The sequence below is a fragment of the Danio rerio genome, chromosome 3, assembly GCF_052040795.2.
Source record: "Danio rerio strain M-AB ecotype USA chromosome 3, GRCz13ab, whole genome shotgun sequence".
Classification (NCBI taxonomy): domain Eukaryota; kingdom Metazoa; phylum Chordata; class Actinopteri; order Cypriniformes; family Danionidae; genus Danio; species Danio rerio.
Window position 1 is genome coordinate 60818149 of NC_141023.1, and position 24570 is coordinate 60842718.

General features: G+C 37.0%; 1 protein-coding gene across 10 annotated transcripts in view; it reads left to right on the plus strand.

Annotated features, from left to right (window-relative positions):
- The window catches only part of prkcab (protein kinase C, alpha, b), a 624299-nt gene that overhangs the window by 291814 nt on the left and 307915 nt on the right, over window positions 1-24570 (plus strand). For 3 of the 10 annotated variants that reach the window (XM_087245280.1, XM_087245283.1, XM_087245282.1), the window contains 3 exons: window positions 7992-8099; window positions 10501-10641; window positions 20605-24340. The exons of 1 other annotated variant lie outside the window; for it this stretch is intronic. In XM_087245280.1, coding sequence (XP_087101406.1) covers window positions 7992-8099; window positions 10501-10641; window positions 20605-20772 — 417 coding nt within the window. In that variant the 3' untranslated portion in view covers window positions 20773-24340. Of the gene's footprint in view, window positions 1-7991; window positions 8404-9346; window positions 11390-20604; window positions 24459-24570 lie in introns of those variants that run through there. 6 more of the 10 variants (XR_015481355.1, XR_015481354.1, XR_015481356.1 and 3 more) reach the window with 6 other exon arrangements.

Below are 24570 nucleotides of genomic sequence, written 5' to 3' on the forward strand. Positions count from 1 at the left end.
AATCAACAGCTGTGTCTGTGAAATCAAGGGGTGATCTAGAAATGGTGTGTGAGTTCTGGGCATGATGGGATTTGTAGATCAGTAAAGTCGCAGATGTGTAGTTCTCCAGTAATCTGCAAACGCTAGATCTCTGGTGATCATAACAGGCACTAAAATGAATACTGGCAAAGTCAAAAATGTATTTCAGTATAAATTTAAAATGTTTAGTTATTCTTTCTTTGTGTTTTTGTTACACTGTAACTATTCATTCAACTACTAAGTATTAATAATAATTTTATGCAGGGCATTACATTAACACCCGCAAACCTGCCAAATGTGGATAGATTTCAGCTCTGGCGGGTTAGACAGACACCTCCGCTTGCCACTTTGGCTGGTTGTAAATCTGCCACAAAGTGTAGTTTTCTTAAAATCAGGGATCGACAATAAGCACGACCCAATATTCGTGCAAAAGTGCACTTAGTATTAAGAAGCAGCACGACTGACAAAAATAACTGTTCGCGCGAGCAAAACAGCAAAAAAGAAGGTAAAAACCGAACGAGAGGATGATCACTCACTCGCATAGGAGATGTGATGTGATGCGCGACTTAAAAAGCGCACGCGCACTCCTGTTTACTTGCACAAAGCAACAATGCTCCCTTTGAAATAGACTGGACAAACAGCGATGATCATTCACCTCCAGACAGTCCTACTGCTTTCAAGAGCTCAAGATAAAAATACACATTCTTTTGTAACAGCAGCAATCACTGCTTTCATTTTAATTATTCTTTGAACAGATTATTAAAAGGCCTATATTAACCGTGGGCCTGTGATCATCCTTATGTTTCACCTGATTTCTTTCGCTTAAAGTTATTTTTGTTAATATGGTTTAATTATCATTTTTTTACATTGCTTTAATGGGAGATCATCTGTAGACTGATGGCATTTCATGTCAGTCAGCCTTATAATCTTGAAATGTGAGCAAAATCACCTGTTTTGTCATTACTAGATATGACGCTAGAGAATCATTCAAATAGTAGCTCTAAAATGACATTTGTGAACGTGACGTTTGTTGGCGGTTACTGCTGTTCCTCATACAAAGGTTTTTTGAGGCTGTCTTTGTTTGCTTTTCTTTTTTATAAACACGATTATGACGTTGAACTGTTATATAAACATAAAATCACAATCGTAGCAGTGCGGTATGGCTGTATATCATCACTGGTGGGACACTATATACAGCCTATATACTATACTATACAGCCACATCGCATCGCTTCTCGTGTAATATTGCTATATACAGTTGAACTCAGAATTATTAGCCCCCCTGAATTATTAGCACCTGTATATTTTTTTCCTTCAATTTCTGTTCAACGGAGAGAATATTTTTTAACACATTTCTAAACATAATAGTTTTAATAACTCATTTCTAATAACTGATTTATTTTATCTTTGCCATGATGACAGTAAATAATATTTGACTACATATTTTTAAGATACTTCTACACAGCTTAAAGTGACATTTAAAGACTTAATTTGGTTAATTAGGATAACTAAAAGTACTTTTTTTTTTAAATATTTATTTATTTTTAAATAAAAATTCAAAGGGGGGGGCAAATAATTCTGATTTCAACTATATATATATATATATATATATATATATATATATATATATATATATATATATATATATATATATATATATATATATATATATATATATGAAGCTGTTAATAAATAAATAATGTATGTTTAAAATTATGTAACGACAGTGGAACACTATTAGCCCACCTGCGAAATGTGTGAAACTTTTTTTTTTCAAATATTTGTAAAATTTTAACAATTATAGGTCATTATTAGCTCCTTTAAGAAATGTATACATTAAAATACTAATGAGATCAGTTTGAATTTTAAGATATAGCTGTGATATAATATAAACTAATATATAAACTAATAAACTATATATAGTAAATTAGTAACTAATGAATTATATATGAACTAAGATACAGACACAATGATCATCATAATTTTAAGCAAGATTTTAAGTAGTTTGTCCTCTCTGGAATTTTCTCTGATCTGAACGAGATTCATTAAATATCCTGTGCTTTCCATCATTTATATCTCCACTATCTCTGGCTGACCAGCTAAGTCCAGCTAGTCTTGCCTTCCAGTTCATGTGTTTCACTTCGGATGATTTTGTCTTATAGGCGCCCCAGTCCTGAAATCATCCCTGCTTATGTAATGTCTCATCCCACTGCTCTGCTGGCTGGATACAGTGTTTTAAAAAAAACAAAGCTGTAAAATGACTCTGGAATGAAGACAGAAATGTGTAAATTGTGCTGTGGGGAGAACTGTGGGATTCTGCAAATGAGTGTCTCTGTCAGGAGGAGGAGGCTGTCAGCACTTCTGCAGAGATTTACACAAACTGAAGTGTGCAGATTGGGAGAAAAGGGCTCTCAAGTCTCTATCATTTAAGCTTTCACATTTTGCATTAACCACAAATTGAGGTGTTTCATAGGAAAAAGTTATGGACTCCCTGTTGAATTTCATGTTTTGTTTTTGTTTTTTTATATCATGACATAATTAATATTAACGCTATTTGGTCTTTAGCTGTTCTTTGACAGCACATGACATCTCACAGCGTGTCATTATTTATATCGAAATAAATCCATGATAAAAAAGCAATAAGTGAAAAACTGAAGACAACCCTTTTAATTGAAAAAAATAAATAAAAATTGGTTCAAACTAAAAAGCCAAATTTAATCTAAATAAAATATTTATTGTGTAAGAAATATATATATATATATATATATATATATATATATATATATATATATATATATATATATATATATATATATATATATGTATATATATATATATATATATATATATATATATATATATATATATATATATATATATATATATATATACAGTTGAAGTCAGAATTGTTAGCCCCCTTCAAATTTTTTTCTTCTTTTTTAAATATTCTCCAAATGTTGATGTTTAACAGAGCAAGGAAATGTTCACAGTATGTCTGATAATATTTTTTCTTCTGAAGAAAGTCTTATTTCTTTTTTTTCGGCTAGAATAAAAGCAGTTAATAATTTTTTAAACATCATTTTAGGGACAAAATTATTAGCCCCTTTAAGCTATATATTTTTTTCGATAATCTACAGAACAAACCATCGTTATACAATAACTTGCCTAATTACCCTAACCTGCCTAGTTTACCTAATTAACCTAGTTAAGCCTTTAAATGTCACTTTAAGCTGTATAGAAGTGTCTTTAAAAATATCTAGTAAAATATTATTTACTGTCATCATGACAAAGATGAAATAAATCAGTTATTAGAAATGAGTTATTAAAACTATTATGTTTATAAATGTGATGAAAAAACTTTCTCTCCGTTAAACAGAAATTGAGGAAAAAATAAACAAGGTCTAATAATTCAGAGGGGCTAATAATTCTGACTTCAACTGTATATAAGTAAAAATATTGTTTAATAAAAAGACACTAAACATTTTATTTCATAAACAATTGTTTAAACAATTTATAAATTACACTGAAATTATAGTTTTGACTCGGTTGAAAATGAAACGTATTTTAATATTAGTCAAAATATTTAATCTACTCAAAAATGAAAAAAATACATGATTAAAGATAAAATGTTGTTTTATAGACCATGAATATGTTGAATTACTTTGGTTGGGCTTAAAATCAAAACCCTAGTTAAGATGTACGTTGGACTAAACCATGATAAATACACACAGTTTCATGTAAACGTTTGGGCACCCTTTAGTGGCTGCATACTAATGTGCTCTTTCTCAATAAGAGAAGATCGCAGTGATATGTCCTTCAGGTTTTAGAGAAAGCTAGATAATATCATGTTTTTCAGAAGGAAATATGCAGTGTAGCAGTATCGAGATGTGTGAAATTAAATTTAAACTGAAAAGTAGGCTGTGCAAAAGTTTGGGCGCCTTCTCTTCCGTGTGGATTTCAAAAAATGTAGTCAGTTATTGCTGATGGATTACAACTCAGAAGTAATTTGAGTGACTCCTTAACAATCCTAACACAGGTGCAACCAATCGTAAAAAGGCATATTTAAGATAGCTGATTGCTAGTTGGGTTTTTCCTTATTGTGAACCAGAAAGTAGCAACATGGGAACCTCAAAAGAACTTCCTAATGACCTAAAACACAGGATAATTCACCAATATGAATTATGAGAAGGATACAAAAAGCTTTCACAAAGGTTTAAAGTCTCTCCGGAGTCAGAAATATAGTAAGACAATGGAAGGCAACAGGAACAGTTCTTTGTATAGCAATTATAATAGTTTATTTTACAGACTTATAATATGCATGGTCATATGCATATGGTCAATATAATATATTATTCTATTGGAGTTTTCATTCAAAAATGGGTGCCGCACCATTTAGTGGCTGTTTCCTAAATTGCACTAGAGTGTCGCCTCTTGGTGATTCTATGCTCTTTGGTATGACTGTAAATGTAATGCAAGATGGTAATGACAAAAGTCACATTAGCACTTTTAAAAGCTGCAAAACATCAGATGATTTACTATGGTTTGAAATGGAAAATTTATTAGGGTGTCCAGACCTTTAACATAACTGTAAGCTGCATCCAAATTTGCATACTATCAATTAAGTGGAATTTTGAAAAGTAATTCTGTGTCCCAAATCCTAATACAGGGGTCACCAACATGGTAGCCCGCGAGGATCACATGTGTTGCCCACAGGCCTGTTCTAAAAATAGCTCACCATAGCGGCACTTACCAGTGTAGTAAGCTTCATCTAATATAGAAGTAATCATTTAAAAATGTAAATATTTGCAGAGATATATAAAAATAAAGTGTTGCACATTGATACATTAAATACAGGGTATTTTCTACCCTGTTAAATCATTGTTGATAACTTTTGTAAGAATCATTAACAGTGTCTTCAAATCAATGAATATCATTAAATATTACCAAAAACATAAAGTATAATTAAAAGTAAATTGAGCAAATTTGTTATTTGAGAAGTGTTTATCAAACTGGTAGCCCTCCACATTAATCGGTACCCAAGAAGTAGCTCTCAGTTTCATGAAGGTTGGTGACCCCTGTCCTAATATTTCAAAGTTACTCCGTTGGTCTTCTGTTTACATCTTCTAATTTAAAAAAAATAATTGCAGATTTGGCCACTATCCTTGCACTTTGGATGTGAATTTAAATAGAACTACAAACACGGTTAAAACTTCAAACAACAAACTATAAACATAAAACTACAAACATGATGGCGAGGTGGTTAAAGTACACAGGAAATCAAAGTGAACAATGTTTTTATTTTGCTGGCACACATGGTTAGCGTTAAACTAAATAATGAATGTTTGCAAGTAAATAAAAAAAAATAATAATAATAAATAAATGATTTTTTTGGTAATCTTTAATCAAATCTACCCTTCTGCTTCCATATTGGATTGGCATTCCTTCTCTGATGATCTCAGTTTAATGGATTGGGCGAAATATGAAATATGGCCACAGCCATGTCACCCTGCAGCCCAAGACCGGTTACTCACTGAAGCTAAGCAGGGCTGAGCCTGGTCAGTACCTGGATGGGAGACCACTAGGGAACACTAGGTTGCTGTTGGAAGTGGTGTTAGTGAGGCCAGCAGGGGGCGCTCAACCTGTGGTCTGTGTGAGTCCTAATGCCCCAGTAAAAGTGAAGGGGACACTAAACTGTCAGTGGGCGCCGTCTTTCGGATGAGACGTTAAACCGAGGTCCTGACTCTCTGTGGTCATTAAAAATCCCAAGGCACTTCTCGTGAAAGAGCAGGGGTGTAACCCCGGTGTCCTGGCCAAAGTCCCTCTATCGGCCCTTACGATCATGGCCTCCCAATCATCCCCTTCCACCGAATTGGCTCTATCACTGTCCCTCCACTCCACCAATAGCTGGTGTGTGGTGAGCGCACTGGCGCCGTTGTCCTGTGGCAGCCGTCGCATCATCCAAGTGGATGCTGTACACTGGTGGTGGTGTGGAGAGACCCCCCCCTCATGATTGTGAAGCGCTTTGGGTGTATGGCCATACACAATAAATGCGCTATATAAATACACATTACATTACATTACATGACTAGCCATGCTCCTTCAACCGTTAGTTTGAGTCTATATTCCTATATGTTTGTAATTATTCTGCAAGATACACGTATTAGTCAGCGGTCACACTGGGCTTTTCTTCCATTCATATGCATGTGAATGCGTCAGACCAGGGGCCTCATGTACGAAGATTTTGTGTAACATTGCGTACGCACAAAGCTGTAAATGTGTGTACGCAGAAAAAATTCAGATGTATGAAACACTGCGTACGCCAAATCTCACGCATATTCTTTTGTACATCCGAATGAACGTGAAACTGAGCGCAACATGCACGAGCGCAAAACCCCTCCCTGCCTCCTCCCCCGTATGAATATGCTAATGACTCTACTTTGGCAAAACCCAACGAAAAAAGCAATGACAAAATCAAGCAAAAAGAGAAATGAATGTGAGAACAGAATGTGAATTGGAGGTGCTCCTTTCAGAGGTAGACCGAAGAAAAGCGGTGTTATTTGCAAGTTTGTTCTCCGGAATTAACAACAAAAGAAAAAAATAGAGTGGGAGAGTTTAGCTGATGCGGTTAACACAGTTGGGTCTGAACATCGCACTGAGTGCATTAAAAAAAGAAATAGTGTGATTCATAAGTATAAAATGTTGCAGCACCCTTAACAGTCTCAGTGGCGCAGCTCGTAAGACGCATGTTAACATGTTTAGACACGTTCGAGCATGAACTCGGTTCGGAACCAGCGTCTGATGAACTCTTTCTTCTTTTTTCCCCTGCTACATATCAGATTTGCCAACTATTTATCACGAGAACGACAAGTAGGAATCATCAATAAGTTTGTGCATCATATTTTATTTGCACATTTATTGAATGGAAATGTATCTGATTAATGCATGCAAATTCATCGTCAGATAGTGTCTTTATAGCAATGTGCGTGCAGTAGATTACATTGGGAAAACAGGCGACCGCTGCAAATTGTGCTTTAATGTTTGGCTGGTCAACTGTATGGTATGGAAACCTTATATACCTGCTACATAAACCCGTCTCATACAGCTGCCATTGCACGGCTCAAAGACACTTTGTAGAGTGCAATTTAACACAACTGCCTCTAGGAGTCGCCAATGGAAATAAAACAGACACGCACAAAAAATGTGCGTACGCCAGCCATGAAGCTGGCGTGGAGCTGCGCACATTCCCACGTTCATTTCATCGTTAGTAAATCAAAACGTGAGTGATTATGTGCGTGAAACCTGGCGGACGCAAAGTTTTTGTGCATATGCAGCGTTGATGCATGAGGCCCCAGAAACGCAAGGTCATGAGTTCGCAGGTTGCTGCGGTGCAAAGTTCAAGCTTGGTGAACTCTGACCTGCGAAATCGCATCACTTGCGTTGAGACCACTCGTGAGACCAATCGAGAATCAAAACATGACATCTCTGGACAGAAATTAATCGCTCACTTTTTTAAAAGTCTAATCATCTTGTTTAATCCCGCCCCTTTTTGCAGAGTCGTACGACAGAATTTCACAAACTCAAACTCTGGTGTGACCACAGCTTCAAGCTTAAGGAGCAATGTAAAGGCTTAACTGGGTTAATTAGGTTAACTAGGCAAGTTAGGCTAATTTGGCAAGTTATTGGACAATGGTAGTTTGTTCTGTGACCAATCAAAACAGGTATTTCTTTAGTGGGCTAATAATTTTGACCTTAATTATTATTTTTTTTCCATCCAAACTATAAGAAACAAGATCTTTTCCCAGAAGTAAAAATACTGTTTTTTTTGTTTTGTTTTTTTACGTTAAACATCACCTTCTTTAACTGTGCAATCCATAAAATGAAAACATTTTGTAATTGAATATGAATTAAACAGGAAACACCTTCTGTGCCTGTTTGATATAAACTGACACCTGCTCTTTTTCATTTTCAAACAGCCTCCATTTGATGGAGAGGACGAGGACGAGCTCTTTCAGTCCATCATGGAGCACAATGTGTCCTACCCCAAATCCCTGACTAAAGAAGCTGTGTCCATCTGTAAAGGGGTGAGTCCTCAAACATCAGCCTCTACATTTCTCTGTGTTGTTACTCACAGAATGAGAAAGAATAATGCAGAAGCTAAAGTCTTCAGCTCAGATTAATAACCCGTGACTTTTTTTTATTAACAAAGCTTCAGGCTAAATTAACAATATAATGACAAATATCAATTCAACTACCCCTACTTCTTCCCCTGCATCCTTTTTAAACTGGGGTACACAATGAATAGAAGTTAACAGAAAAACAAAAGTGCGGTATCAACAATGGGAGATCAATAGAACACCATTATACACAATAACGCAATCATTCTTGGTTCTGATCATAGCTTTGCGCAGTGAACATGGAGATTTTGTAAGCAGCTGTAGTCCAGGTCTTTAATGCACACATTTGAACCAAGTTCACTCGAGCCATAGACAATTCCAACATTAAAATGTCCTGAAGTTATACCAACAACTTGTATGTGTCAAGTTATGAGGAGGAAGCCAATGTTGTGCTGATAACTTTTAGCCAAATGGCTTGGTAAGATTTAGAATCATCACACAGAAATAATAAGGAAGGATTCACTAGTACAGAATATTCAATAAATATTAGATATTATAACACACACCTCATTCTAAAATGTTTTTTTTTTCCGAATTCCCACATCAAATGAAAAAAAGATCCAGGTTCCTGGTCAGGACATTATCACAGAGAGCCTAACAGAGGCATTGAATTGATATTTAATAACCCATGACTTTAGTATTTCCAATAAATCACCTGTGATATCTGCATGAAAGATAATTTAATTTTTAATTTGTATTTTTCAATCATTCTGTCTGAATATGTTCACCTATGAGACAAAAAAAGAATTGTAGTGTTAATATAATTCTAGACAACCCACCTGTAGGAAACACTTCTTGCTCTCCATATACACCAGACACTTTCTTACAAACACTTCATTACAAGCACTTGGGATTTTTTAAAATAGAATAAAATAAAGCGCTTTGGGTCAGATTTTTAAATACATTAAAAAAAAAAAATTATTATTAATATTATTATTATTATTATTATTATTATTATTATTATTATTAGATGTGTGATTGTAAATAATATTCTACACTGTAAAAAAATGTTGCCCACTTCAATTTTTAAGTTGAATTAATTTAACTTTGCAAGTAATTTTAACTTGCATCAATTCCGCTGACTTAAAACATCAAGTTAAAGTTTGTTTTACTTAAAAAAAAAATATTGAAACCTCATCCGGCCACTTTATTAGGTACCAGGTTGGACCCCATTTTGCCTTTAGAACTGTCTTAATCCTTCATGGCACAGATTTAAAAAGGTACTGGAAATATTCCTCTGAGATTTTGGTCCATATTGATAAGATAGCATCACGCAGTTGCTGCAGATTTGTCTGAGATGATTCGCGCTTTGTGACATGGTGCGTTCTCCTGCTTGACGTAGCCATCTGAAGATGGGTACACTGTGTTCGTAATGGGATGGACATGGTCAGCAACAATACACAGGTAGGCTGTGGCATTGAAATGATGCTCAATTGGTACTAATGGGCCCAAAGTGTACCAAAAAAATATCCTCCACACCATTACACCACAACCAAAGTTACTAAAATCACATTTCTTCCTCATTTTGATGCTCGGCTTGAACTCCAGCAGATCCACTTGAACATGTCTACATGTCTAAATGCAGTAAGTTGCTGCCATGTGATAGGCTTATTAGAAATTGGCATTAATGAGCAGTTGGACAGGTGTACCTAATAAAGTGGACGGTTAGTGAATGTTGTCATGACTTTTTTATTATGTTTTTTTTTTTTAAGTTGCTTCGGAGCAAAAATTATTATGAAAAGCTCTATACTAAATTTGAATTGAACTGTATTGAATGGAAATTAATTCTCACGAAAACGCAGTCAATTTTATAATTTTCATTTGAATTAGTCACGAAAATTTTATCAGATTTATCAGAGGTTGCCACAGCAGAATGAACCGCCAACTATTCCAGCATATGTTTTACACAGCGGATGCCCTTCCAGCCACAACCCAGTATTGACAAACACCAATACACACCTATTCGCACACACACGCTTATACACTACAGACAATTTAGCTTAATCACTTCACCTACTAATATTATATCAGTTCAATAATTTCAAACATCTTTCAATTGTATGTATTTATGTATGTATTTTATAGATTATTAATTAAAAATAGCCTTAATAAGGCTATGACGTTATGTCATTTGACAGATTTCAATTAATATTTATAGGTCTGCGATGTCACCTGAGCCCAGTGGAACTTGATTCTGTTTTCTACGTTGATTCTTACAATGCGTATCTTATACTTTTAATCAAACCTAGTTAGTTTTCTGACAGATTCTTCTTCCTTCCTGTCATGTCTTTATTGGTGATCTCTGCAGCTGATGACCAAGCATCCATCTAAACGTCTGGGTTGTGGAGCGGAGGGCGAGAGAGATATAAAGGAGCAAGCTTTCTTCCGCAGGATTGACTGGGACCGACTGGCCAACAGAGAGATTCAACCTCCTTTCAAACCCAAAGTGGTGAGTGTGAATGTGATGTTTGTGTACGTCTGTGACCTTTGTCAGCGCTGTGGGTGTTGGACAGCGGCTCGCTTTTTCACTCAGTATTTTTTAGTGACTTACTGAACCCCTGCGCTTTCAAAATATTACTGTGTGTGTGTGTGTGTGTGTGTGTGTGTGTGTGTGTGTGTGTGTGTGTGTGTGTGTGTGTGTGTGTGTGTGTGTGTGTGTGTGTGTGTGTGTGTGTGTGTGTCATAGTCTGAGCCTTATATGACCTCTCACTGAATGTGTGATTCATTGAGATACCGAGCAGTTGGGTTTGAAGAAGTGCTACCAAAGTGCTTTACATAGGAGAAAGAGACAGACAGAGAAGAAAGCAGAATATAAAAGAAGCATTTTCTTTTTTTAGGTAATTTAATTACTGTTACTTATACTTGCCTTAAATACTGTAAATAAATGTAACAGTTAAAAGCAATTTTACTGCTAAAAGAAGTATATGGGCCCTATCATACACCCGGCACAAGTTTTTAGTTTCAGCTCGGCGCAAGAGTCGTTTTGACGTTTTGCACCACGCTGTTTAAATAGCAAATGCATTTGTGCTCATATGTGCACCCATAGGCGTTCTTGTCTAAAAAGGAGGCATGTTGAGGTGCATTGCTGGCGCATTGCTGTTTTGAGGAACTATAATAGACTGTTCAATAGACCAGATCAAAGCTGGTTTAAAGTCCAGCGCAGAGCACGTCAGTTGTGCGCCTCGCTTACCCATTGCGTAATACATACAGGATGTACAGCAACACACAAATATCTTTACAAATGAAAAGGAAATAAAAGATTTTCTAGCCTACATTAATATAAAAACCACCGCCTCCATGCCTTCTTCATCTCGGGGGGGGCTTTTGTAGTTTATTCTCGACAACTTGCTTTTGTATAATGTTAATATTAGTTGTAGTATTATTTATTACATGCATATTTTTATTTGTTTTATTAAAACAAGTTTAGATTTGCCTACCTGTCAGGTTTTAGACAATATGGGGCGCAGCATGTGTATTTGGATATAACTTTTTTGACCACACTTCATTATTATTGTTCATTTATTTGTTTGCTGGAAATTACAGGCTAATGGATGTCTGTGTGTACAACATGTTAGAGGTCTGCATTCCCGCAGCTGTCCTACGGGAGCTGCGGGACTCGACCAGATTTCTGCAGCATGGGAATAAATATCCGAATAAAGCGCGGGAGCGGTCAGTAACGGGTTTAATTTGGGACGGGAGCGGGCCGTCTAGCAATATATCACTCCCGACTCCCAAGCGAACACGCATAAGTATGTGTGTAAATGAAATAGCGCAATGCTGTGTTTAGCTTGTTTGTTGCTGTGTGTGTATGTATGTGTGTGCGCACGCGTGAATGAGAGGTGTGTGTGTGCACGCGCAAACGAGAGAGAGAGCTTTGCCTGTGTGTGTGCTTGGTGCTTATGTGTGTGTCTGTTAGTGCGCGCGAATGAGAGAGAGAGAGAGAGCTTTGTCTGTGTGTGTGTGTGTGTGTGCTTGGTGCTTATGTGTGTGTGTGCTTATACAGACAGCTTGTTATAGGATGTCTGGACTCTGTATAGCTGGGTGGTTTTCAGTTTTGTTCTCCCCCGCTCTTTAGCGGGATCGGGCGCAGCGGGTAGAAAACGGGGCGGGTCGGGCAGCGGGACAACAAATGCTGAATGTAAGCGGGAGCGGTCGGGTTCGGGCTAAAACCTGGCGGGTGCGAGCGGGAGCGGGATTCAAAATTTAGTCCCACGCAGATCTCTACAACACGTTTCCTTATCTACGAGAGTGAAAGTGAAATTAAAGAATGAGGAGGCTCATCTCTCATTCTTGCGCTGCAGATGCTCTGATTAACTGTTTTCTCGCTAGTGAAGCGCTCAGTTTGTCCACTTATAAAGTCCGCCATGTAAATAGCAAATGTGCTGTGGCACGATGCAACTGACTCTTAAAGGGAATGGGAGGTGAGACTCTGATTGGTTTATTCTCGAAACACACGTATAACGCATTAAGAGAATAAGCTCAACCCTGTTAGACCATGCGCCACGGCTCAAAGCAGATTTTTCCGTCCTTAAAATAGCAAAAGTGGATTCAGAAACGCCCTTAATGCTTTTGCACCCTGCGCTTTGGACTTTGCACATGGATCGTCAAAATAGAGCCCTGTATCACTATATGATAAAGTCACTACATGATAAGTATGACATATTGTGCCATTGCTTTTAAATGTTTTGTTTTTGATATTTAAAATGTATATTCTTTGTGATTAAAGTGTTAAATTAAAGAGCCCTATCATACACCCATAGGCGCTTCAAGAGTTCACACTTAGCTAATAATTGATTATAACCAAGTTTGGCATGCTGTCCGGGAGAGAGCCCTTAGCTCAATAGGTCCTTGAGCCCTGGGCTCCCTCCCGTTTGCAGGGCGAGAAGGGAGCCTTGAGCTCAGGTAGATCTCGACAACTCCTCCCTTGATAAGAGGTGATGACTAAATGAATGCTATGAAGAGATATGCTGCAGGGTGAGAGATTGACTGTAGTGCTAAATTAAGATTGATCAATTCACTTATTGTGCATTTTTTTGGAATGTGGGAGGAAACCGGAGGTCCCGGGGAAAACCCACACGAGCACGGGAAGAACATGCAAACTATGCACAGAAACGACCACCGGCCTGTTAAAGGACTAGAACAGGTGACGTTCTTGCTGTGAGGCAACAGTGCTAACCACTGGGCCACCGTGCCGCCCTATGGAGGGAAAGGTGAAGAGGTAGGGGTGGAAGGGGGGATTTTTCAAATCGAAGATGACTGCAGTGAAAAACCCTGGCTCTTTATAGTGGGTTAGGCATGGCCTGATTGGTGGATCATACGTAGCTAATGCAGAACCAGCCGAAACACTAATCTAAAGAGTCAGTTAGTGACAGGTAGGTCCACTACACGCATGCACATTGCTTATTACACACAGGGATGCACAGCAGAACAGAAATAACTTTAAAGCAGGGGTCACCAACCCTGTTCCTGGAGTGCTACCTTCCTGCAGATTTTAGTTGCAACCCTGACCAAACACACCTGTTTGTAATTATCAAGTGCTGCTTTAGGTACTATTAATTAGTTCAGGTGTGTTTGATCAGGGTTGGGACTGAATTCTGCAGGAAGGTAGCTCTCCAGGAACAGGGTTGGTGACCCCTGCTTTAAACAGTGCTTACACAATGCTAAAGGGACGAAGCATTCTGGTGGCATTGACTGTTTAAATGAGAAGGAAATTTAGATTTGACACATAAGTTCAATTCAATTCAGCTTTATTTGTATAGCGCTTTTACAATGTAGATCGTGTCAAAGCAGCTTCACATAAATGGTCATAGTAACTGGAACAGTGTAGTTCAGTTTTTAGTGTTTAGGTTCAGTTCAGTTCAGTTTAGCTCAGTTCAGTGTGATTTAAAATCATTACTGAGAGTTCAAACACTGAAGAGCAAATTCATCGATGCGTAGCTCTACCAATCCTGAACCATGCGAGCCAGTGGCGACAGCGGAGAGGGAAAAAAAACTTCACCTGATAGGAGAGTGAAGAAAAAAAACCTTGAGAGAACCAGACTCAGTTGGGCACGACCATTTTAATTTCTCCGCTGGCCAAAAGTCTTGTGCAGAGCTTCAGTCGCCGCGGTGGAGGCTGGAAGCTGGCCTCAGCGAAGACTCGTGTCTGTTTTGGGAAAGGTATGAGCTTTTGCAAGTGAGCTATAGTGTTGTGCTAAACTGTAACAAACTGTTTTGCCAAATGATCTTAGAATTTTGAGAATGTAATTTCTGTTTCAAGAAACCAATTAAGAGTCAAACCAATGGAGAAAAACTGTAAAAAAAAAAAAAAATCAAGAGTCAAACCAATGGAGAAAAACTGTAAAAAAAAAATCAAGAGTCAAACCAATGGAGAAAAACTGTAAAAAAAAAAAATCAAGAGTCAAACCAATGGAGAAAAACTGTAAAAAAAAAAAAAAAAAAAAATCAAGAGTCAAACCAATGGAGAAAAACTGTAAAAAAATTTAAAAAAAATCAAGAGTCAAACCAATGGAGAAAAACTGTAAAAAAAAAAAATCAAGAGTCAAACCAATGGAGAAAAACTGTAAAAAAAAAAAAATAATAATAAAAAAATCAAGAGTCAAACCAATGGAGAAAAACTGTAAAAAAAAAAAAAAATCAAGAGTCAAACCAATGGAGAAAAACTGTAAAAAAAAAAAAAAAATCAAGAGTCAAACCAATGGAGAAAAACTGTAAAAAAAAAATCAAGAGTCAAACCAATGGAGAAAAACTGTAAAAAAAAAAAAAAAAATCAAGAGTCAAACCAATGGAGAAAAACTGTAAAAAAAAAAAAAAAAAAAAATCAAGAGTCAAACCAATGGAGAAAAACTGTAAAAAAAAAAAAAAAAAAAAAAAAACAAGAGTCAAACCAATGGAGAAAAACTGTACAAAAAAAAAATCAAGAGTCAAACCAATGGAGAAAAACTGTAAAAAAAAAAAAAATCAAGAGTCAAACCAATGGAGAAAAACTGTAAAAAAAAAAATCAAGAGTCAAACCAATGGAGAAAAACTGTAAAAAAAAAAAATCAAGAGTCAAACCAATGGAGAAAAACTGTAAAAAAAAAAAAAAAAAAAAAAAACAAGAGTCAAACCAATGGAGAAAAACTGTACAAAAAAAAAATCAAGAGTCAAACCAATGGAGAAAAACTGTAAAAAAAAAAAAAAATCAAGAGTCAAACCAATGGAGAAAAACTGTAAAAAAAAAAATCAAGAGTCAAACCAATGGAGAAAAACTGTAAAAAAAAAAAAATCAAGAGTCAAACCAATGGAGAAAAACTGTAAAAAAAAAAAAAAAAAATCAAGAGTCAAACCAATGGAGAAAAACTGTAAAAAAAAAAAAAAAAAACCAAAAAGAGTCAAACCAATGGAGAAAAACTGTAAAAAAAAAATCAAGAGTCAAACCAATGGAGAAAAACTGTAAAAAAAAAAAAATCAAGAGTCAAACCAATGGAGAAAAACTGTAAAAAAAAAAAAAAAACAAGAGTCAAACCAATGGAGAAAAACTGTAAAAAAAAATCAAGAGTCAAACCAATGGAGAAAAACTGTAAAAAAAAAAAAAAAAAAACAAGTAATTTTGAAAAATTGTGTTCTTTCTTTCAGATTTTGTATTTTAATAAAAAGACTGAAAATTATACATGGATTGACTTTTGCATAGTACTGTAGGTTTAGGCATAGTTTGTTTGGGTTTTTCTTTATCAGTCACAGTTACATTTTTCCAAAGTTTATTTATTACCAACATAAATTGATGAATTGGTGCTTCTCAGATTTAAAGTTGAACTGCAGCACTCAGCCTGTGGTTAGAAGTAATTGTGTTTTTTTTTTTTGTTTTTTTTGTTAATACACCCCTCTTCACACTCCCGATGTGAAACAAACGTTTGATTGCATCTCGCAGAGCTGTATTCACAGACTATATTCACAGATAATTACCACCAAGCATTGTCAGTCTGGCGATCAGATCATCGCGATTAATGACACTTTCACTCCGTCTGACAGGAAAGTATGATGAAAATTGCCGAAGGGCACAAACTGTCTAATGAAGGACTGGAGGATGAAAAGCCCACACTGATAAAGCTCGATGTACGAGCATATTGTTGAGCAGCCAATCAGATAATATCTTCACAAATTCATTTTTTAATTACTTTTTCTTGTTTGTATTCAAATATAGCCTAGAGGTTGTTAAATTATGTGTATATTAATAGACAATAATGCCTGCACATTCAAGTAAATAGTAAACATTAAGTGCAGTCTTTTGTAATCATCTATTCATTGGTGCAGGTATGCAAAAATAAGAACCCTGTTCTGCAAAATCTACCGTTTTATATAAAAAAACAGGTCATCTTTGATAATCCTTTGTGGAAATAGCTCATAACAGGTTACTATATGTTAGAATGCCAATAGTATCAGGTTGCCGACATGCACTTGCACAGACATGCAGTCTCAGACACATGCATTCAATAGACATAGTGACGACACTGCGAGGAGTAGGGTTAGGAGTGGGATTAGTATGCATTTAAAGCATGCTGGTCTGCAGCCAGACCCTTCGCCTGAATCCAATCAATATCCATAACAACAGTGAAAATAAGAAGTCCTTGTCCACATGGACTCTTTTTGATCTACTCGGTTGTGATGTTTGTCCATACAAAAACGCAGTGTCAGGGGACAGAAATCGAAACTTTCTGAAAACACTGACCAGGATGAAAATTTTCCAAAACTCTGGGTCCAGTGAGGTCGTTCATTCATTTATTCATTCATTTTCTTTTCGGCTTAGTCCCTTTATTAATCCTGGGTCGCCACAGCGGAATGAACCACCAACTAATCCAGCACGTTTTTACAGCCACAACCCATCAACACTAGAATCTGAGTTTTTGCCTCATGATGTTAACATGTGCCATTTTTTTCTCCTTTCTGACTGGACAACATTGCTGGGTTCACACCAAACACGGAACACGCAAAAATAAGAAAAAAATTTGGCACATTCGCGGCAGATATATTGGATATTTTGCATCATGATCTCTACCCAGGGGAAAAAATATATAACTAATTGCAATTAAAATACACTTAAATGAATTTTGAGAGGAGCACGTGATATGATTGACTGCAGCTGGTCATTCATCAACACTATTTAGCTATTCAATCAGATTCATCCAAACTCACTATAAGTAACCTAGCTAAGATCTACTCCCTTATCTTCGTTTTCCCGAAGAAACCCCCCATCCACCCCTTCTCCTCCTTCCCTCTTTTGCCGAGGGGAGCTCTCGAGAACACCTGACCTCGTACTCCCCTCACATGCTGTATGGACCTGGCGGGAGCCCTGGGCTCAACTATCTCCGAGCTCAGGGTTCTCTCCCGGGACAGCATGCCAAACCTGCTAACTTGCTAACAAGTTTTCAAACAGTATCTAAGTGTGAACTCTTGAAATACCCGCAAATACATTTTTAGTATATTGTTATTTTTTTGTGTTAAATAAAAGTTTGATGGTTTTACACTATAAATATACTAAGTAAAAGTATGTTTATACTTCAGTAGGACTTTAGTACACTTGACAAAAGTGTACTAAATACCAGTAATACTTAAATAATTTTTTAGTGTACTACAATAAAGTACACTACAGAAAAAACATCCAAAAGACTTTTATTAGTGTGTTTTTCAAGAGTGTGCTTTAAATGCTTTAAACATAAGTTGATTTTAGTACACTGTTTACATACTAATCCTAAGTTTAAAATAAGTTAATATATAAAAAATCTATTAATAATGTATTGTAGTAGAAGTACATTTTCCCAAAAATTGTACTTAAGTACACTTAATGTGAATGCAATATTATCACTAACACTTAAATTGTATTTGAGTGTGATAATTTTAAGTGTACATTAAATCGACTTTATTAAAAATCTATTAGTAATGTATTGTAGTAGAAGTACATTTTCCCAAAATACTTTTAATACAGTATTTAGCACACTTTTTTTAACAATTTGTATATTATTTTTATATATTATTATTATGCTTTAAGCTATTCATAAATATATTTATAAATGTTAAAAATTAGGGTTCAAGTGTATTTCTAGTTGTAACTAAATATATTTTTTTAAAATACAGATATAGTATGTTAAAAGCACATTTTAGTTCAATTTCGGGGTGTCTCAAAATAGCACTGTTGAGTACACTTAGATGGTATTAAGTTTATCTTAACATATACTTAATACTATCTTTTAGTACATTAAGTAGAAAATTAGTGTCTGAAAATAGAGCACTTTTAGTACATTACTGAAAAGTGTACTAAGTATATTTAAATAAAGTGCATTTTAGTGCACTTTTTTTTTTACCTGGGTAGGGCCATCTGGGCTAATGATGGTCATGCTGTCCTTAGCGAATGTAAAAACCGAGGTGGGGGGGGTGCTGTTTTCACTGATGAAAGTGTAGAAATGGGGTGTGTGTGGGGTACGTGGTTGTCATGGACAAAAGTAAAGAGTGGGATGGATGGATGCAGATGTCGTGGGCGAAAGCGAAGAGTTAAGGCTGATTTATACTTCTGCGTCAAACGCCGGCGTATGGCGCCGCTGACGTGCACCTCTCAAAAAATGTAACTACGCGTCGCAACGACGCATAGTGCAAGCTCTGTGATTGGTCGGCTTGGTAGCGCTGACGAGTCTGGGTGGGACCGAGAGCCGCGTGAATGGTGCGAGCCTGATGGAGTGATTGTTTACAAGTGTGGAGTCCCGTGAAGGAGCTCCGGATGGAAAGTTTTGTTTTGTGTTTACCTCATAGTTAAAGTTGTTGCTCGTCCGCCGGTTCCTGCCTCAAAATGAGCGAGTTTGAGCCACTTGTACATTCAGGAAGTGTTCAGGAAAAGCAAAACAGCTGCGAAGAAACTCGACACAGAAGAACATAAACACCTCACTGCCAACTAGCGTTTCGGAAGTGTTAATGCAGACCAACAGAGACAGCGCGCAGAAGTATAAATGCACAGCTACGCGCGTTGCATGCGCCGTGGGTTACGCCGATCACTTGACGCAGAAGTATAAACCAGGCTTTAGGTGGAGGGGTAGTGCTAGAGACAGGGAGCCGGGGGTAGGGTTGTTGCGGACAGTAGCTTCAGTAGAGACTCTAGAATAGTCCCTCAGCTCCCTCAAAGCAATTTTCTGTTTAAACAATATCTAATAGATGTCTCAGCTAAAACAAAGCTGAATTTGGTCTGTCTTTGAAAAGTCGCTTTATTTCAAGTTTCAAGAACAGTCTGGTAGTTGTGTTTCTTGGTATGGTTTGGCACAATCACAAACAGTTCTTGGCACAGAATATTGAAAAGGGTTAGACAACCATGCTGGATTGGTAGGGCACATGTGCGTGTGACATCGCCACTCAGTTGGCTGGTTACCACATTATCCATGATTAAGTGCAAGTGTTATATTAATCAGTTTATTTTATGTCATTCAACAAAGTAATTCACCAAAACGGAAATACAGTATCTGATCCTCATCTATATTGCTGCCATACAAAGCAATGACTGGCGCATTTGTATTGCATTCCAGAAAACTCCGTTATGAGCTCCACCATGGAAAATGAAACTGCTTCTGTGCTGACTGGACCAGATCAGCACAGAATGAACCAATTAAGCAATGATTGTGGAAAAGCAGCTTAATAGACCGTCTATCAATAGTTCAATAATAGACGTTGATTAGACACATCTGTAATTATTCAAATATGTCTATGGATGCAGATGTAGTGGTCGAAACTAGGGGCTTGGGAGCGGGGTTGTCGTGGAAGAAACAAAAACAAAAGAGGGAAAGAGGAAAGTTCTGTTTATAAAAAAATGCTTGTGTACATGTGGACATTGTCTAAATTTGAGTAATATATTAGATGTAATGAAATTAAAGGTTTGAATTTGGCTCAATGAGGCATGCATATGTAACACAAACTACTGAAAAGAAATCCCAACCCTCCCAGATAACCATAATTGTAAAATCAAGTTCATCTATGATGGACTCAGATCAGTAAGAGTGAACTTGTGGTCAACTTGAATTTAAAAGGGTGTCCATATTAGATTAGAATTATTTTGGGAGTCTTTTCATGCGTTTGCATCAAAACCACCCACGCCTTGTGTTGATCTTTCCTTACTATGTCTTTTTATGGATATAATCTGCTTCATCTCCACCTGCGGCCCCCCTCATGTGTGTTTGCAGAGCCTCAAAAAGACCCCACTGATACACCACAGGTGCTGTAGCTTTCGACCTTTAACACAGCCTTCCAGTTGCAATAATAAAATTCCTCCATTTACTGGACATGACAACCGTGACGGAAGTCCTACGTGAATGAATTTATTCTCTCAGGCGCAGTGGCAGCTTTTTTTTTCAACTGAATCTAAATATAACCCGCCGTCTATTTTTCTGCTCTTTCTTCACAGTGCGGCAAGGCAGCGGAGAACTTTGACAAATTCTTCACACGCACGCAGCCCATGCTGACCCCACCTGACCAACTGGTCATCGCCAACATCGACCAGAGCGAGTTTGCTGGATTCTCCTTCATAAACCCCGAGTTCATCCACCCAGCGTCTATTCACAGTGTGGTATGAGACGTCCCAGGAGGAGGAGGGGGAAAGCTATCAACCGCATCCACTATATTTATGAACTCAGCAAATCTTTGTAGACAGTTGAACACCCTTTATCTGAGCATATCTGAACTGAGGGGGGGACTGGAGGAGGAGTTTGAATGGCTGAATGGATCTATATATAGATATATAATCATAAAAGCATGTTTCCACATGAAGACTTTGAGGGCAGTATTCAATGCAGATGAGTTAGCATTTGACCAAAGTCTGGTGGGTTTTTACACTCTTAAAAATCGAGGTTCTTTACTGGTTGCACGCAAGGTTATTTGTGTAAACTAAAACTGAATTTTAAAACTATTGGTCAAAACACATCTGGACAAACACATTTTCTTCATTTGCCAAAAAATGTAAACAGGACATGTTTACGTACATACATAATTTTAACAACCCATTCTGATTACATACCTATATATACATTTCTGGAGAACACCAAATACTTCCCAGGAGCTACTTTTTTGCAGTTTGTTTTGTTTTCGCGAATCCACCAGAGGCCGCTGTGTACACTTTGTCAGATGTCAAATTCCTCTGACGACTGCGATTCTGCGATTCGCGCCTGCTCTTCTCACGTAAATCCACCAGAGGCCACTGTCGACTGATTGACTCACTGACCGACCAACCGACAAACCCTCTTCCCTTAACCCAGCCATGTCCAAACTCTGTTCTGGAGGGCCGGTGTCCTGCAAAGTTTAGTTCCAACCCCAATCAGACACACCTGGGCTAGCTAATCAAGCTTTTACTAGGCTTTCTAGAAACATCTTTGCAGATGTGTTGAGGCAAGACAGAGCTAAAGTCTGCAGGACACCGGCCCTCCAGGGCAGAGTTAGGACACTCCTGCCTTAACCCAACTGATCCGCTTGTTATGTGTGACATCACGCGAAGCGCCTTCCGGGTCCAAGCGCTTTATTCAACTGAATGGGGAGACTCACGAAATGGTAATAATAAACGTTAACAAAGCGATTTAATGCTTTCGAAAATCACGATGGCAGTATATAAGTCTAAGCCTAATATCCGATGGCCAGAAAGTGATTAATTAATTACAATTTTTTACAAATTGTAAAATTTTTGGTATTTGTTATGCAGCAAGCCCAGAGATATGTGTACACTATGACTTTATGTAAAATTAACTTTAATGTGTGATAGGAATAAAACGTGATCATAAACGAATGATTTCTCAACTGAAATGAATGGCGGCGTGGACCCGGAAACAGTATTACATACGTCACAAACACGTCACCACTTAACAAGCGGATAATGTTCTAAAAAGCACCAATTGATCAACGCCCATCTTCCCTAAACCCAACCGATAGTGTTTTCAATAGCAGTCCAGAAAAAGAAAAGCCCTCGCGGAAGCCTGATTTTTACCACTTGTTCAGATTTTACTACATTCTCGCCCTGCTATTTGCTTGTTTTGTTTATTTTTTGGCTTTTGTTTTTGTCTTACGTGCTTTCTGAAACCTTTCTTCGCCATACTTGAACTCTGTCGTCACGGTCAACTCTGCTCTGCGTCTCAAATCCTCCGACGTACATGTCGAGACACTAGACAAAATGGTAACAGCAGGAAAGCCGTCCACATGAAGGTAAGCGGTTAGCTGGTAATCGTGAAAAGGATCCCCACAGTATTCGTTTAAAGACAAAATGCAGCCATGTGTTCCTCTGGCTACATAATTCGTGACCTCCTGAAATGTATATAGGGGTATGTTTTTAGAATAGGCCTATGTTGGATTTTAGTATGACAAAGTTTTGATTCTTTAAAATTGACTTTATTCCTGAAAGTTGGATTTATATGGCTTTGACTTTTGTCACATGCACATCTTATCTGTATTAGTCTGTATTAAATACCCCTCATTTTGAAGGGCCGTGAACACCGGGACGCCTTTTGCTCACGTTTTCCGTCCACGTTTAATACCTCGTGACTAAATAAAGGGCGCCAATGTGATCGTGCACACCAATGCGCAAAACAGCAGGTGCAAAATCATCATTATTAAAGAAACGCATCGTGCTCGTTTTTTTTGTTTTGTCGCATCAAAACCTTTTCCACCAATCAGATTGGCACTATTGATCACATGCATGGAACTTACATGAAGTTACAGTAAACAGCACTTGGAGGCGCTCAAGCGCAAAACTGTCAATGCGAGCGCACATTGAAGGTGCCCAGAGGACTGTGAACAAAGATAATTTCTTCATCGCTAGAGCTGGAGCTGCTCCTTGAACCATCCATGCTTGTTCGAATCGCCAGTAACTTTAACAAGCGTGTCAACTTTCTCTCTTCTTCTTCTGTGTTACAAACGAATGTCAGAAACTGAAATTTGTGTAGCGCCATCTAATGTCAAGGAGTGATTTTGCATTCTCCTCTGCTCGACGCCAGTGAAAATCTCTTAGGTTTGAATTCGGAAAAACGTCTGACGATAAACACAAACGAAAAGCGTCCCTAATGTGTACGAGCCCTAATGTTGAATTAGAGTGAGATACAATTAAAGTAGCAAAATATTTATGACGACAACCATTCTACAATAGACAAGTTAAACGTGATAGTAATTCCCAGTGAGGCAAACTCTTTTGTTTCTTAAATTTTGCCGTATTAATTGAAAATATAGTTTCGTTTATGTGACTCTTGCATTTCTTTACTGGATTTGACGAACAGAAAAGAAATCTCTTGCGTTTCCAAAATATTAGGCATACAATTAAGACTATTGTGTTTTTTAAACTGCCTGACCTCTATTTTACTCTATTATTTAACTATTTTACGTTTTGTCAGTTTAGTGGGCAATTTATATGAATTAATACTTAAGTTTAGACGTGCGATTATTATATTTTTTTTATAGGAGGTGTAGCACCAAACCCCACCTCTAAACTCAATCGTCATTGGAGATTAACAAATTATACTAAATTGTATGAATGAGATTAGCCATTGAATCAAAAACTTACAAATTGCCATAAGATAGCATTGGTTTTAAATATTTAATAAACTATTATAAAAGTTAAATATTAAAAAGTTTAAAAACTAAGCCAGATTCACTGCACAAACGAGTCATTATAGTGGTTTTAAAAGTTATTATTAATTAGGTTGTATTATAACTGGAAAGACGAATATAGTTTGATTTTGTTTAGTTTTTTTTACCACTGCTGCAAAACCTTTTGGAACCTTCATTTTTACGAGTGTTGACTCTGCAGATGATAATTTCATGATCTTCAGTCTCGTTTAGGATGCTGCTTTTTAATTTTACACACAATTTTACCCTGTAGATGATTATTTTATAAACCTCAACCTTATTTATGACGCTGCATTTGTAGGCAATAGACAGAAATACTGCCCTCTAGGATTTAAAACAAAGTCTGTCCTCGTGGTAATGATACTATATGTAATGCCAGTGTGCAGATTAATGTCCGGTGAGGCTCAGTATGTTTTACAGATGGTGCAGATATTTTTTTTTGATGGTAAAGATGGGTGAACGATCTCTTTTTCCAGTCCTCAGATTCTGTGTGTGTGAAGCATGCTGACATAAAACAGGTTTTTGTGTCCTATTCCTTATAACCTCTACTGCCATTTCTAATGTTCCTGAATTATATATTTGTAAATCTAAAATATATATATATATATATATATATCTTGTTATAGGAGTGCCAAAATATAGCTGCATCAAAAGGTTTTATATATGCATTTGATTTCCTACTAGGTCTATTATTAGTGTCCCTTATCTTGGGCTGAAACTTGAACCCTTTTTTGCTCCTGGAGTTTTAGCATGACATCTTCCAATCCCGTCA